The 14,221-nt window shown below is 60.7% G+C and overlaps 4 protein-coding genes across 5 annotated transcripts in view; 3 read left to right on the forward strand and 1 right to left on the reverse strand.

The window, feature by feature from the left end:
• The window catches only part of SEMA4G (semaphorin 4G), a 29,987-nt gene extending 23,058 nt beyond the window's left edge, over nt 1–6,929 (forward strand). Inside the window, exons 5-17 of the mRNA XM_057379908.1 lie at nt 267–329; nt 409–507; nt 1,695–1,788; nt 2,009–2,122; nt 2,331–2,497; nt 2,649–2,818; nt 2,982–3,126; nt 3,203–3,425; nt 3,512–3,627; nt 3,965–4,116; nt 4,322–4,383; nt 4,465–5,730; nt 5,942–6,929. Of these exons, the coding sequence (XP_057235891.1) occupies nt 267–329; nt 409–507; nt 1,695–1,788; nt 2,009–2,122; nt 2,331–2,497; nt 2,649–2,818; nt 2,982–3,126; nt 3,203–3,425; nt 3,512–3,627; nt 3,965–4,116; nt 4,322–4,383; nt 4,465–5,324 (2,265 nt within the window). The 3' untranslated portion in view covers nt 5,325–5,730; nt 5,942–6,929. The remainder of the gene's footprint in view (nt 1–266; nt 330–408; nt 508–1,694; nt 1,789–2,008; nt 2,123–2,330; nt 2,498–2,648; nt 2,819–2,981; nt 3,127–3,202; nt 3,426–3,511; nt 3,628–3,964; nt 4,117–4,321; nt 4,384–4,464; nt 5,731–5,941) is intronic.
• Nucleotides 6,930–6,977: 48 nt separating this feature from the next.
• MRPL43 (mitochondrial ribosomal protein L43) lies at nt 6,978–7,958 on the reverse strand. Its single transcript, XM_057379940.1, has 3 exons — nt 7,828–7,958; nt 7,385–7,497; nt 6,978–7,211 (listed from the first exon to the last, which is right to left on the reverse strand). The coding sequence occupies exons 1-3, from the start codon at nt 7,956–7,958 to the stop codon at nt 6,997–6,999; spliced, it is 459 nt and encodes a 152-aa protein (XP_057235923.1). The 3' UTR covers nt 6,978–6,996.
• Nucleotides 7,959–8,046: 88 nt separating this feature from the next.
• TWNK (twinkle mtDNA helicase) lies at nt 8,047–13,262 on the forward strand. 2 transcript variants are annotated; one of them, XM_057379919.1, is made up of 5 exons: nt 8,047–9,438; nt 9,958–10,198; nt 10,884–10,991; nt 11,345–11,486; nt 12,137–13,262. In XM_057379919.1, the coding sequence occupies exons 1-5, from the start codon at nt 8,178–8,180 to the stop codon at nt 12,389–12,391; spliced, it is 2,007 nt and encodes a 668-aa protein (XP_057235902.1). In that variant the 5' UTR covers nt 8,047–8,177; the 3' UTR covers nt 12,392–13,262. The 2 variants fall into 2 exon arrangements, with proteins under 2 accessions (XP_057235902.1, XP_057235912.1); XM_057379929.1 differs by lacking the exon at nt 8,047–9,438 and adding an exon at nt 9,720–9,826.
• Nucleotides 13,263–13,433: 171 nt separating this feature from the next.
• Nucleotides 13,434–14,221, forward strand: part of LZTS2 (leucine zipper tumor suppressor 2) — a 7,470-nt gene continuing 6,682 nt past the window's right edge. Inside the window, exon 1 of the mRNA XM_057379980.1 lies at nt 13,434–13,569. Within this exon, the coding sequence (XP_057235963.1) occupies nt 13,540–13,569 (30 nt within the window). The 5' untranslated portion in view covers nt 13,434–13,539. The remainder of the gene's footprint in view (nt 13,570–14,221) is intronic.

Below are 14,221 nucleotides of genomic sequence, written 5' to 3' on the forward strand. Positions count from 1 at the left end.
CTTGGCTCCCACAGGGAAGGACACCCCAAAATCCTCCAGGGCCTTGCAGTGATCTGGGATGTCTGCCCACAGGTTGGGGTGTGGGACCACTCTCACCACAGGCTGATAGGATGTGTGCAGGGTGCCATTCTGTGCTCTGAGCAACTACCCTCCCTAAATAAGGATTTTGTTACATCTGATGGCTCTGACAAAAGCTGGAGCTTGCAGTGACAGGGGCACCATGCAGTGATGGGGTCATGCAGTAGCAGTCTCTCTTTCCCTTGCAGATCCACTGGGAAGCCTCTCCAGAGAAGCAGATGGATTGCCTGCAGAAGGGCAAAGACAACAAGGTAGAGCTGCTGGGTGGGTACCGGGGAGGGGCTGCCCCCACRTTTCCCAGTTTGTAACGCCTGTGCTCCCCCAACGCAGACCGAGTGCTTCAACCACGTGCGGTTCCTGCAGCGGCTCAACAGCACCCACCTCTACGCCTGCGGGACCTACGCCTTCCACCCGCTCTGTGCCGCCATCGTGAGTACGGCTCACCCCCAGCTGCCACCTGTCCCCTGCCACCAWGTCACCCGGGCGAGGTGCAGCCCCTGTCCACTCCCACCATCTCACCCACAGCCCCACTCCCTTTCTGCCCCTGTCCCTGCCCCTCCCAGGCTTGCAGCGAGGGTGACTAACCCCCAGGCTGGGGTGAGTAGGTTTGAGGACGTGGCCACCACGATGCAGGTGCCAGAAGTCCCCACCCCAGTGCTGGGGCTGGACTCTGACCCCATAGCAAGAGGGCTGGGCGTGGATCAGTGCCGTGGGGGACACACGTGGGCTCAGCAGCATGGGATGCACCAGCCCTGGAGCTGGTCTCCAGKGCCTGCTGTTGCAGGGTCCCCTCCCAGAGCAGGGGCTGCAGAATGGCTGATGGCAGGTGGTATGCATGCCCAGGGAAGGGTGAYAGGGGCAGGACTGACTCAGCAGCCCCTCCCCAAAGATTTCCTGTRCCAGTCTGGTAGTTCCCACATGGCTGTGACTCATGGCAATGTCCAAGAGCAGCCTTTAACTGGCAATGGGACTTTGACCCCCTTTGAGTCCTTGGAGACTTGAGTCAATGGAGCTCCTTGAGTCAATGGAGACTTGATTGCCCTTCGCCCACCTCCCACCCTGAGCTGGGGAGCAAAGGGGCCCCGGATCATGTCTGCAGTGTGGCTGGGGTGCCCTGGAGAGGCTGTGCCTGTTCCCATGGCTGTGCTGCTGGTCCGGTTTGGCCATCACACACGCTGGAAATTGGGCGGAGGAGCTGCCAAGCTGGAAGGGCTCCATCATTATTGTACGTGCTTTGAACTGCAAACCCCAAAGAAAGTAACTCCTGCCATGACACGGACAGCACCTGGGGGGGACCCAGGCTGGCTGAGCAGTGTCTGCCAGCCATGCACTGTCTGGGAATATTGGCTGCACTGACCTGCTGCCTCCAGTGCCAGAGTGGGATACTGGGGCTCCCCTTCCTCCYGGAGCCCTCTACCTGCTCTTGGCTGGGGGCTGTGGCTGGCTCTGTGGTTTTGAGCAGCTGGAGGGTGCTGGGGGTGTTTGTCTTGCCTGGGCAAGGGCACAGCTGTGGGCATCACTATGTCCCTGCTAGCAGGCTCTGCAGAGAGCCTGASGCTGGCAGGTGAGGTGGGTCTGTGCCCCCCTGTCTGACCTGATTCCCTGTCCCCTTCAAGGATGCCAACAGGTTCACGCTGCCATCCCACTTTGAGGAAGGCAAGGAGAAGTGCCCATATGACCCTGCCCGTGGCTACACCGGCCTCATTGTGGGTAAGCACCTTTCCAGGGCTCATGGGGACATGCAGGATGCCACCAACCATGGCCCCATCCCCAACACCCCCAYGGTGGGTGCCAGCCAGGCGGACTCTACATGCAGAGGCCTTAGCAAACCATGACTTGGTCCTCCCCGTGCTGGGGCATGGGATGCTGGTGGCCTGTGGAGCTGTCCCCAGGCTGCAGGGCCATGCTGATGGGCATCTGCCCTGTACAGACGGAGGCTTGTACACGGCAACACGCTACGAGTTTCGGAGCCTCCCTGACATTCGGAGAAATCTGCACCAGCGGCCTCTGAAGACGGAGGAGTCCCCGYTGCACTGGCTGAATGGTGAGATGTCCCTGGCTTGCCCATCCTGCAGCTGGCATCATGGGCTATGGGACACTCTGCATTGCCTCAGAGAGTGTGGAGATGCTGTGGGGGGTGGCTCTGGAGTCCTGTGTGGTTTGCTATGAGAAAGAACTGAGCCAGGGAGAGATTTCACATTCTGTGGTTGGTCTCCAATCACCAATCACCACCTTCTGCTCCATGTTCCCAGATGCTGAGTTTGTGACATCTGTGCTGGTCCGGGAGAGCAAGGACAGCCCCGTGGGCGATGATGACAAAATCTACTACTTCTTCATGGAGCGGGCAGGAGAGGAGACCACATCCTTCTTTGACAAGAGTCAGGTGGCCCGAGTGGCCCGGGTGGCCCGTGTCTGTAAGGTAGGCCTGTTCCCAGCCACAGGGAGCTAAGCACTGCTCCTCTCAGTGCAGAGGCAGTATGCCTCCACCTGTGGGAAAACTGAGGCACAGGCAGAGGGGGATGGACACCACCCGCCCAGCCTGTGCAGACACGCTCCCTGCACCTTCCCAGAGCGACATCGGGGGGAAGAAGATYCTGCAGCGCAAGTGGACATCCTTCATGAAGGCACGCCTGGTCTGCTACATCGCCTACTACGAGGTGCTGCRCAGTGTCTGCAGCCTGGACGGGGGCAGCTGGGCCAGCACTGTCTTCTATGCTGCTTTCACACTCTCGGCACAGTGGTGAGTGGGACAGTGGCCAAAACAATTGGAGCTGAAGGTCTGCAGTGCTGGGGGAGCCAGAGATGCTCGAAGGGATGCACAGGCAGGTGCTGAGCACCTGGGGGTGCATTGGTTGGGAGCACCTGTGTATCTGCCCAGGCTTAGGTGAGGTTGTGCCCCTCAGGAGGACTATGGAGGCCTCGGCTGTGTGCCGCTACAGCATCTCAGACGTACAGCGTGCCTTCGAGGGCCCCTACATGGAGTACCAGGACTGGGCTCGCAAGTGGTCCCGCTATGACGGTGTGGTGCCCGAGCCCCGGCCTGGCTCTGTGAGTGYCTGGGGGTGCAGACTGGGGGAGCARGGGGCAGCCGCATTCYCCTCTGACCCCTGTTTCYCCTGGGCAGTGCATCACGGACCACTTCCGCAGGAAGGGCTACAACTCCTCGCAGGACCTGCCCAACAATGTCCTGGACTTTGTCAAGTTGCACCCACTCATGTTTGAGGAGGTGAAGCCAGCCGGTGGTGAGCCACTCCTGGTGAAGAAGAACGTGGTGTACAGCCAGCTGGCTGTAGACAGGGTGCAGGCCCTGGATGGCCACTCCTACGATGTGCTCTTCATGGGCACGGGTGAGTGTGGGATGAGTTTGATAGRCTTCTGCTGGGCAAAGGGCACACCTCACGTTTCCTCCTGAACTCCCCGCTCTGCTCTCCAGGGGATGGCTGGATCCACAAGGCTGTGGTGATGAACTCTGGCATCCACATTGTGGAGGAAGTGCAGGTGTTCAGGGACCAGCAGCCYGTGGAAAGCCTGGTGATCTCCCATGTCCAGGTGAGGGGTTGAACAAGTAAGGGCACTTGCAGGGACATGCTTGTGCTGGGAAGCTGCTAATGYGCTGTTAGAGGAACTGGGGGGACACGACTCTTGGGTTACCCCAGCTCGGGATATGTGCTGGAGCCCAGCAAGGTAGCCTGGGGAAAGGAACAGGCCTGGCCCTCCACCTCCTGCACCCATCAGCACTGATTGGGATCTGGGAGTCCTTCTCGTGCACACTTATGAAGCAGAGCTGTGCTATGGGGCTGGGGGGAATCTCTGGGCACCATGGGGCACCCCACAGCCCAGCAGCACCATACCAGATTAATACTGAGCCAGCCCTTTCCCCCCTCAGAGGAGCCTGTATGTGGGGGCAGCCAGCGGGATTGTGCAGGTGCCCCTAGCCTCCTGYGCCAGGTATGCCTCCTGCTACGACTGCATCCTCGCCCGGGAYCCCTACTGTGCCTGGGATGGCCGGGCCTGCCGTGCCATCGCCACCACAGACAGGTAGGGATGGGTTACCTGTCCCCAGCTGGGTCCCATGAACCTTCCACTTGCCCCATCCCATGCTGTTTTGTGTCACCCTGTGGCACAGTCACCTCAGAGCTGACCCCAAAGGTCTGGTATCTGACAGCGGGTGTCCCGGTGGCTGTGGCCCCGTAAGAGTGGGCTCAGCTGAGGTTGTATGACTGAAATCCCCTATGCCTTGCAGCACAGGGCTGGTGCAGGACATTCAAAGTGGCAACAAGGGATGCCGGAGCGGCTCTGGACGGGGTGAGTCTCTGCCACCCCTCGGGACCACGGGGATGCTGGTGTCCAGCGTCCCTTAGAACAGCTGGGAGAGGTGCAAGGCAGTGCGTGTCCCCACAGGCTCCCTGCTGTGGAAGAACCGGACGGTGCTGCAAGGGGACGATGTGCTGCTGCCCTGCGACCAGCGCTCCAACCTGGCCCGAGCCGTGTGGCTGCTGAACGGCAGCGAGGTGCTGGGCACGGGGCAGGACCACCTGCGCGTGGGGGTGGATGGGCTGCTGGTGACGGACACGCTGCCCCAGCACAGCGGCGARTACCGCTGCTACGGGGAGGAGCGGGGTCTCTGGACACTGCTGGCTACCTACATCCTCACCGTGCTGCCCGAGCTGCCCCGCAGYCCTACGGCTGCTCCATCGCCCCACGCTGCCAGCCAGACGACCAACGACATGAAGGTGGCTTACATCTCTGCCATCGTCACCTTGGTGGTGCTCTGCACCGTGCTCAGCAGCATCCTCCTGTACATGTCCTGCCTGGAGAAGCGCAAGGGCAAGTATGTGCTGAGGGACTCACGGCCGCCCAGTGTGGAGCTGCAGACAGTCTCAGCCAACTGCCTGCGCAAGGGCCACCGGGAGGAGGAGGAGGAAGAAGGGCTCACCTACCCCGATGGCTGCCTGCGGATCATCCCTGGCGAGGCACCCACGGCTGCCACCTCCCCAGYCAAGGAGCTGCCGGCTGCCGTCCCCCCGCTGCCGCCCCCGCTGCCGACCGAGCTCACCAACGGTGTGGGGGCTCTGCCCAATGTCCTGCGCAAGATGAATGGCAACAGCTACATGTTGCTGCAGCAGCAGGAGGAGCCRCTGGTCTCCCCGCTCTACAGCGCATCCTTCACCGAGGAGCTCAGCAAAATTCTGGAGAAGCGGAAACACACGCAACTGGTGGAAAAGCTGGACGAGAGCTCCGTGTAGGGGCCGGGGAGGGGGGTCCTGCCAGTGGGACCCTCCTCCCCTCCAGCCCCTCCTCCCACCCCTTGCCAGCAGTGTTACAAGACTCAGGCAAAACTACCTCCTGGATGGCAGAGCTGGGCCGGGCCCAGGCATGGCCATTCTTTTGGCTTTTCACTCACTTTTGAGACTTGCTGTACAGACAAAAAAGGAAAAAGTATCTATTTAAATTTGGAGCTCTATTTATGTATAAAATCTCACTGACGGTGGCCACAAGCTGGAGATAGGAGCTGGCACCTGGCTGAAGGTGGACACCATGGGGAGGGAGAGTTTCTGTCTGTCCAGGTGTGAAATGCTGTTGTGGACGTATGGATTTGGCCAGCCCTGCTGGGCATCCCTCAGCACACAGGAGCTGAACAGCTGCWGAGAGGTGGGTGAAGAGCAGGGAGTGGGGCTGAGAGCTGACACACTGAGCCTGTGTCTCTCACAGGGTGCAGGATCCCTTCCTGGTCCAGCGCTGGCTGGGTTTCCTCAGCTGCCTGCTCTCAGGCAGGAGAGGGGCCCTGGACACATCTCACATTGTGAGGGGTGGCCTCGGTGGCTTCCAGCCCCTGCCCACTCTCCCACATGTGCTTCTGCAGGGTTTCCTCTCTGGGAGAGGATGGTCTGGCGAGGGACAAGAGATAGGGCAAGGAGCTGATATCCTGAATACCCTGGAGCAGCTGGTGAAGGGGCATGTGCACACTGTGAAGAGGCCACAGGTGAAATACAGAGCTGGGTGCCCTGGGGAGGTGGCACTCCCAGGGGCCTCCGACCCTGACAGGGCTCTGCCCCTTTTCCCCAGGGCGCTGGATGCAGCAGCAGGCAGCAAGATGCACTGGCAGCAGGACTGGCAGCCAYCCTGTGCCCTGCAATGACAAGGGACCAGCGCAGCATCCACATGCTCCTGACGTCTGCAGTGCCCCTGTGGCCCCAAGCACGTGTTTCTGCCCTTCTGTGTGGTGCCTTTGGAGAACTGGGGCTCAGGCACAGCCCTCCCACCTAYGGGATAACGGTGGGCAGGGAAATGTCCTCACACAGTGAGGAAGAAGAATCTTGGACAGGGGACTGCCTCCCTCTGGAGCCTTCTCTTCATGGCACTTTCTAGGAGCAGCCACGGTCCCTAAATCCTCCCACCTGTTTTCTGCTTCTGCCACCTCCTGGGGGAACCTGAGAAATGGGGATGACAAAAGCATCTCATTCTCCAGGGACAGTGTGGTGACACTGGAGAAGCTGGGGAGGGACAGACTTGTGGGGATGCCCGTCCTCCCCCATGTTCCTTGCTTGCACCTCCATCATCAGGACATTGCCAAGGGCTCAGCACTGCAGGAGAGACACGAGAGGGAAACCCTGGGGTCCCTCATRAGCTACAGCCCAGGCCTCCTGTTCCAGGAGAATGAGGTTTGGCAAGAAGAAGCAAAATATGCACACTCTCTCACCCTGCCCCAGTCCTTGTTTTTGCTGCAAGAAGGGGGCGTGAGCCACCCCGAAGGACCACCCCAACCCCCAAGGAGGAGCATCACTCTGTGTCTGGCACTCCTCATGCACAGCTCCACTTTCCCCCCAGCAATAAACACGGCTCTGTCTGGACATGGTGTGGCAGTGTCCCTCTGCACGCAGGAGAGAGGGATGCAAAGATATGGGGGTGGAAGAGGCTTTATTGGGGCTGCAGGCGTGGGCCCTGGACAGTGAGGATGGAGGGTTTGTTGGTGAGGGGGTGCCACTGGCCCTGGATACTGGGGTTGTCAGTGTGGAAGGGCTTGCGGATGCGGATGATGTCCAGGCCGGACTGGTTGGCCATCTTGGTGGCCAGCTGCACGATCTCCTCACTCGTCTTGCTGGCAATGAGCTCCTCCCGCACCGTGCCGTTCACTGCAGCGGAGCSAGGGGGTCAGGCCGGGATCGCGCCACTCGGCAGCCCCGCTGATCCCCCATCCCACAGCCGCTGCCCCAGCACCGTCTGCACGGGGCAGAGGTAGTGCCGAGCCGGGACACGGCAGGGTCACCCCCATCCCCATCCCCTCCCCAAGCCCCCCAACACTCACAGTACTCGGCCCGCAGCACCGGGGCCGGGCCCGGGCCCGAGTGGGGGCTCACGTAGAGAACGACATCGGGGTGCTGCCGGGCGAAGTCYTGCGCCGCCTCCTCCACGAACTGCCTGAGGGACAGAGGGGACCGTCAGCCCCAGCCGAGCCAGAGACAGGGACAGGGGAGGACGGCCACAGGTYCCACACCAGGTCACCCCCAGCCCGTGCAGGCTCACGGGTGCAATCGCAGAGCAGAATTTGGGGTGATGCCCCCGGTGCCGCCTTCCAGCTCCTGCCCCGTCTCGCAGGAGGTTAGGGGTCCCACCCCGCCGCTCCCCTGTGCTCAAGGGCAAGCAGCACCGTCTCCTCCCCACGCTGACAGGGCAAGGGTAAGACCCATCCCGCCAGGTAAGGGGTCAGCAGGCTCTCCCCGCCCCATCCCCGGCAGTCTCCGGCGGTACCTGGCGCCGCGGGCGTCGGCCGCGGTGGGGCTGAAGAGGAGCTGCAGGCGCTGGAGCTGGCGCACGTACCGGCCCACGCCGTTGTGCAGCACAGCGGTCAGGAAGCGGCTGGGCGACCCGCGGCCCGTCATGGCTCCGCGCTCACCCGGAGCCGGAACCGGCGGGAGGGGCGGGACGAGGAACCCCCGACCCCGCCGGGAAGTGACGCGCGGGAGCGGGAGCGGGCTATGGCGGTGTCCGTGCGGACCCACGTGGGGGCTGCGGTCTGAGCGGCTCTGCGGAGCCGGGGGCCGCGGGGCAGCCGCCCATGCGGAGCGGCGGCGGCKCGGGCGGGTGCCGGGGCGGTCAGGATGGCGCTGGTGCCCCTGCGGCCCGGCAGAGCCGCCAGCAGCCTCCTGCCGCTGCTGTGTGGGGGGGCCAGGGGCAAGGGAGCCTCGCTGGGCGCCGGGACGTCGGGCCGCCTCGGCCAGCGGCGCTACAAGAAGGACGTGCTGCCCGCCCCCGACGGACCCGTGCCCTCCGTCTCCATCACCGAGATCCGGCAGTACCTGCGGGCGCAGGATATTCCCTTCCACGATGGGTATAGCTGCCTGCACACCCCCAGCCTCTTCACTGGCGACCGCGGGGACCAGCCGCTTTCCACCAATGCCCCGTACACGCTTTTCATTGACAAGACCACGGGCAGCTTCCTGTGCACAGCCACACTGGCCGAGGGCACCTGGCAGGATTTCCAGGCTAACGTGGAGCTGCGGCACCGTGGCGTTACCCCCGTTCCCCCTGCCAGCTCGGAGGAGACGGAGGAGGAGATGCGACAGGCTCGCGAGGATGCCCGCTGCATCTGGGAACGGGCTCTGCCGCTCGGGGAGCTGCTGGACGAGAAGGAGATCAGAGAGACCAAGGCWTTGTTCGGTATCTCCTTGGTGACAGATGCCACCCTGAAACGCTTCGGGGTGCGTTATCTGAGGACTGCCAGGTCTCTCGTCTTCCCCTGGTTCAGCCCTCAAGACGCAACCTTGAAGGGCCTGAAGCTCGTGAGGGTGGAGAAAAGAGGGGGCACCATAACTTATGTGGAAGAGACTTTACCCCGCTTCGATTCCTATCGCAATCTTTTTGGGCTGCCCCTGATTGGCCGCCGGCACTCAGAGCTGGTCTTAACTGGATGGGAGCTGGATGCCATGGCATTACACCAAGCTGCAGGAGTGGCCAGCCTGGCCCTGCCACGAGGGGCCAGCTGCCTGCCTCCTACCCTCCTCCCCTACCTGGAACAGTTCAAGCGCATCACGCTGTGGCTCGGTGAGGACTTGCGCTCCTGGGAAGCTGCCAAGCTCTTTGCCCGCAAGCTGAGCCTCAAGCGCTGCTCTCTGGTGCGCCCCGGCAACCTGCAGCCCCGGCCCTTGGAGGCTCTGAACCAGGGCTTGAACGTCACCAAGATCCTGCGTTCTGCCYTGCTTGCCAGCCACAAATCCATCGTCTCCTTCCGGCAGCTGCGCGAGGAGGTGTTCGGGGAGCTGGTTAATACTGAGCAGGTGTCTGGTGTTAAATGGGCGCGTTTCCCCGAGCTCAACAAGCTCCTCAAAGGGCACCGCAAAGGAGAGCTCACTGTCTTCACAGGTAACGGGACTGGTGGACAGGAGGAGCAGAGGGGTCTTTGGTGGCTTTATCCTCCTGGGGATGGTGCTTCACTAGACTTGCAGATCTCTTTCTGCTCATGACTTTAGTTGAGCCTGTCTTGCGGGTGTGGGAGAGGCTGGGGTGCATTCCTCAGTGCGGTGGGACCTGCATGCCCATGCAGTGATGGACTCCCTGCCTGRGGCAGTGTAGGAAGTCCTCGGCTGTCCCTTACCCCTGCTCCTACCTGCCACCTCCTATCTAAGCCATCCCTGTGCTCATTTCACTGTCTGCCCAGCTCTTCACAGGGATCTGTGGGGACCCATAGGGTGTGGGAGGCCATGCCCACGTACCCAGGCATGCAGTGTGGCACAAGAAATTTATTTATGGAGTRAGTGCTGCAGATGGGCTTCTGTTATTCTGCTCGCTGGTGCTTCTACCTCTAAACAAATCCYCAGCATGTTCAGGATGGGTCAGATCATCTGCCCCAGCTAATTCYTTCTGTTGTTGTCCTTGTATCAGGCCCAACGGGCAGTGGGAAGACCACGTTTATCAGCGAGTATGCATTGGACCTGTGCATGCAGGGAGTGTGCACGCTGTGGGGCAGCTTTGAGATCAACAACGTCCGYCTGGCCAAAATCATGCTCACGCAGTTTGCCGGCCGGCGCCTGGAGGACCATCTAGAGCTGTACGATGAGTGGGCCGATCGCTTCGAGGACCTTCCGCTTTACTTCATGACCTTCCATGGCCAGCAGAACATCAAGTATGGTCCTGCACCTCCATTCCCAGTGGCATTTACCCCTCACGGCATGTGCTGCAGGGCTCTGGGGAGCTGGGGCTCTTCCCCYGCTGTGAGTCACAGATTTGGGGCTGGCAGGAGGCACATTGGGACTGTTCAAGTCCCGGGGTTGGTGTGTGGGGGCTGTGTGGCTGTCCACCTGTGTTTCTCCTGTCATGGGGACTCTCTCTCACAGCCTCTCTCTGGGGTGGGGGTGAAGGAGGGAACTTGACCCTGTGCTGGGTGGCTGCTCTGAAGCCAGCCTGTGCCYATGGCAGGACATGTCGCCCCCACACCCAGCTTACCTGCAGTGCTGTTGTATGCTGAAGAGGGARGGCCAGCATCTCCAGCTTTTATTCATCAGGCACTGTGGCACCTGCATGCATCCCCATGWGCCCTGAGGATCCCTTGGGCTGGGGGCATTGCAGGGCAGTGGGCAGGGACTGTGTGGGCAGCAGCTGGGTCCTCCTGATCCCAGCTATCTTTACTTGTGGGGATGGGGCTGCACCTGTTATAAACTGGGGGAGATGCAGAGGTGGGATGTGCCCAGGTCCCAGCAGGACCCATCCTAGCACCTTCCAGCTCTTTTTCTGTGCCCCTTTGTTTGGCTCAGCATTCCCCTCCCTACCTCCACTAATCCCTGGAGCTGATCTTGGTCTCCCCTGCTCAGGACAGTGATTGACACCATGCAGCATGCAGTCTACATGTACGACATCACCCACGTGGTCGTCGACAATCTCCARTTCATGATGGGACACGAGCACCTCTCTGCGGACAGGTAGCCCTTCTCCAGTGTGACCCTTCCTTCCTCTGCCACYCTCACTGCTGGAGCTGTCCTTGTCAGGTGTCATGGCAGGGGCTTGAGACCCACACAGGGTGTCCCCTCTACTCCTGTCTGGCCACCCTGTCTAATTAAAGGGCATCCACTGCCCTGGGGAGGAAGAGGTGGGAAGGGGTGAGCAGGTTACCAGCCATCCCTGCTGTGCCACATCCCTCTTCCCTAATGGGCTTGGTTGCCCCACGGAGAGCAAGCCCACATTCCTGGGTGCTTCCTGCTGTGGGGATCAGCACCTCACTGCCCCCTGCCACCAAGCAGTGCCAGCCCCTGATCCCACTCCTGTTGCRTGGCAGGCTCGCTGCCCAGGACTACATCGTCGGTGCCTTCCGCAAGTTTGCCACGGACAACACGTGCCACATCACCCTGATCATCCATCCTCGCAAGGAGGATGATGAGAAGGAATTGCAGACAGCCTCCATCTTTGGCTCTGCCAAGGTGAGCAGGGCCAGGGTGGCCCTTCCTGTCCCTTGGGKACAGTGTAGTCCCAGGAAGGGGCTAGGATATGTTGGGTCGTCATCGCCAGCTCCCATCAGCACCCTGGATCATCACTGGGGACTTGGAAGGTGTGGAATGTCCCCCAGATGCAGGCAGAGAGCAAACTCATTGTCAGCTAAAGTTCTACTGGGGCTTTAGGTGCAGTTAATTAATACTCACTGACGGTGAGTGGAATGTAGCAGGAAATAATTAAAGAGGGAGGCAGGGAGGGTGCGGGGATGGGCTGTACTGAGTACTCCAGTCTCTTCCATGATGCTGACCAACCTGGCCGGGGTGGGTGGGCGGGCAGGAGGGGCTCTCTGCACAGCCTTCCTGTGATCCCGTTTCCCTGGCGTGTGCTGTGGCACAGGGTGTGCCTGGTGGGTCACTGGGATGTTCCAGGGGAACACAGGGGGTTGGTGTTGGGTAAATGCTRGAGTTGCTGTGGGCTGGGGTGCCCAGTAACAGGGCTTAATGGAGCTGGTCAAGCAATTGTGAGCATCTGTGAGGCCTGTTGGCCTGTTCTCTACATGGGGAACAGCTCTGTCTTGCTCTGCTGTGACTCTGGCAGCATTCCTGGCACCCTCCTGGAGATGTTTTCCTCTCCCCAGGCCAGCCAGGAGGCCGACAACGTCCTCATCCTGCAGGACCGTAAGCTGGTGACAGGGCCAGGGAAGCGCTACCTGCAGGTGTCCAAGAATCGCTTCGATGGGGACGTGGGTATCTTCCCATTGGAGTTCAGCAAGGCCTCGCTCTCCTTCTCGTCTTCCAAAAGCAAGGTCAGGCTCAAGAAGATGAAGGAAGAGAAGGAGCTTTCAGCCAAGAAAACYCCGGAGAGAGGCTCAGGAGCCTCTAAGAAGCCGTGAGCCCAGCAGGTGTCTTCCTCAGTTCATCTGGAGGGACAGGGACTGGTTCTGGCAGCACAAGAACCAGCTTCTCTTCCCTGGGAGCATCTGCCATGCGCCTCTGTGTCCCTTTCTCCTGCACAAACCAACCTCTTGACCACCACCACAGTGTCTCTGAGATGGGGGACCACCGTGAGAGGARGGGTGGGCTCATCCTAGCCAGGAGTAGCTGAGGAAGGTGCTTTGACAGACAGTGGCTGCTCCGTGTTGATGCTGAGTGCTGGGAGTATGGGGGGAGTGGAGGCAGAATAAGATGGATGATTGTGGGAATAATCTGCAGTCCCAGAACCTGGGTATCTCTGGTCCCAGGGCAGCTCRTTCAATTGTGTCTAAAATAGAGCTGAAATCCTGAGCTGTCGCTAGGTGTGAGGGATTGTGGGGGGCAGCTATGCAGAGGTACACGTAGTAGAAACCCCCCTGTCACAAATGGGGTCTGTGGGCTCAATCGTGGCTGGGATGGAGGTAGCAAGGGAAAGATGGTGAAGGAAAGTGTGGGAGATGGTGGGTGGTTCATGCTCTGGAGTGGGAGCAGGTGTGAAGTGGAATTCTCCTGTTCTACCCACTCAGCTGGCGCCTGACCTGGCCCTCTTTGCTCAGGGTGTCCCAAGCCCCTTTCCCCAGGGGKCATCACCAGCAGTGTAACCATGTGGGGAACAGCCCTGCCTTGCTCTGTTGGGTTTGGGGGACTGCCACCCCCCTGCCCTCARGGCTGCAGGCGGCAAATACTGTGACCTGACCAGTCCTTGCCATGGTAGGAAGCGACCATGGCTGGATCTTGGTCTATCCCTTTGATTTTTCTCTCTTTCTAGTTTTATTAAAGCATAAGTATGAGTGCCTTTTCTTTCTCTGTGACTGGAGCACCCTGGGTCTGGGGAGGGTACTCTGGTCAGGGATGTCCCTGCTGTGCTGAGCGTCCTGCCCCAGCCCTGGCACACTGGATTATTACCAGCCTCCATGCTGGGCATAGTTTTAACCTGAGCCATAATGAGGGCCCGGAGCAGGTGAGTGGTCACACCCAGCCCTGGGTTTCCGGGGTGCACCAGCTCGCCTGGAGAGCACCCTGGGTGCTCTCAGTACAGGTGTGAGCACCCCCAGGCAGGACAGGGGTGATGGCAGAGGAGGATCCTGGGGAAGCAGAGGTAAGKCAAGGGGGAGTGGAGCTGGGTCAGGGTTTGTTATGGCAGTGTGGGTGGGGGCTGTGGGTGTCCCCTTGTCAATCCAAGGGTCTCCTCCATCTCACTGACCCAGTCTAGGTCAGGTGCTGTCATGGGGCTCTAGAGTGGAAGTGAGGCAGTGGGATAGCTCAGGACCCCATCTCACACCATCCTTCCGTGGGCTGTGGAGGGGGTGAAGAAGCTGAGCCTTGGGGAGGACCCAGACTCCAGGGGRCAGGTGGCTTCATAAGGACTTATTTTATTCTCCGTTTGCCCGCAGTCTGGGTCTCTGAGAAATGCTGGGAGAAGTTTGTTACAGCAATAGCTGTAACAACTTGTGGGGAGGGATGATACGATGTCAAGTGGGCCCTCAGACCCCTAAGCAGAGTGCTGGGCTCACCAAGTAATTGCGGAGGGGGCATAACCTAGAGGGTCACTTCCACSCCAGAGGCCTGGGGATTCTTTGGGGCTGCAGAGATGAGGGGCTTGGCTGGCGCAGAGAAGGAGATGAACTCCGGGAACCCCCCGGAACAGACGTGACCGGGACTGTACCGGCCCAGGGTGGCCCAGGCCGGAGGTGCCCCACGCACCCCACGCTGTCCCCACGCACCCCACGGTGTCCCCGTGTCGCGGCCCC

Source organism: Malurus melanocephalus, unplaced genomic scaffold, assembly GCF_030028575.1.
Source record: "Malurus melanocephalus ecotype Western Australia unplaced genomic scaffold, MMel_1.1 scaffold_12, whole genome shotgun sequence".
NCBI classification, from domain to species: domain Eukaryota; kingdom Metazoa; phylum Chordata; class Aves; order Passeriformes; family Maluridae; genus Malurus; species Malurus melanocephalus.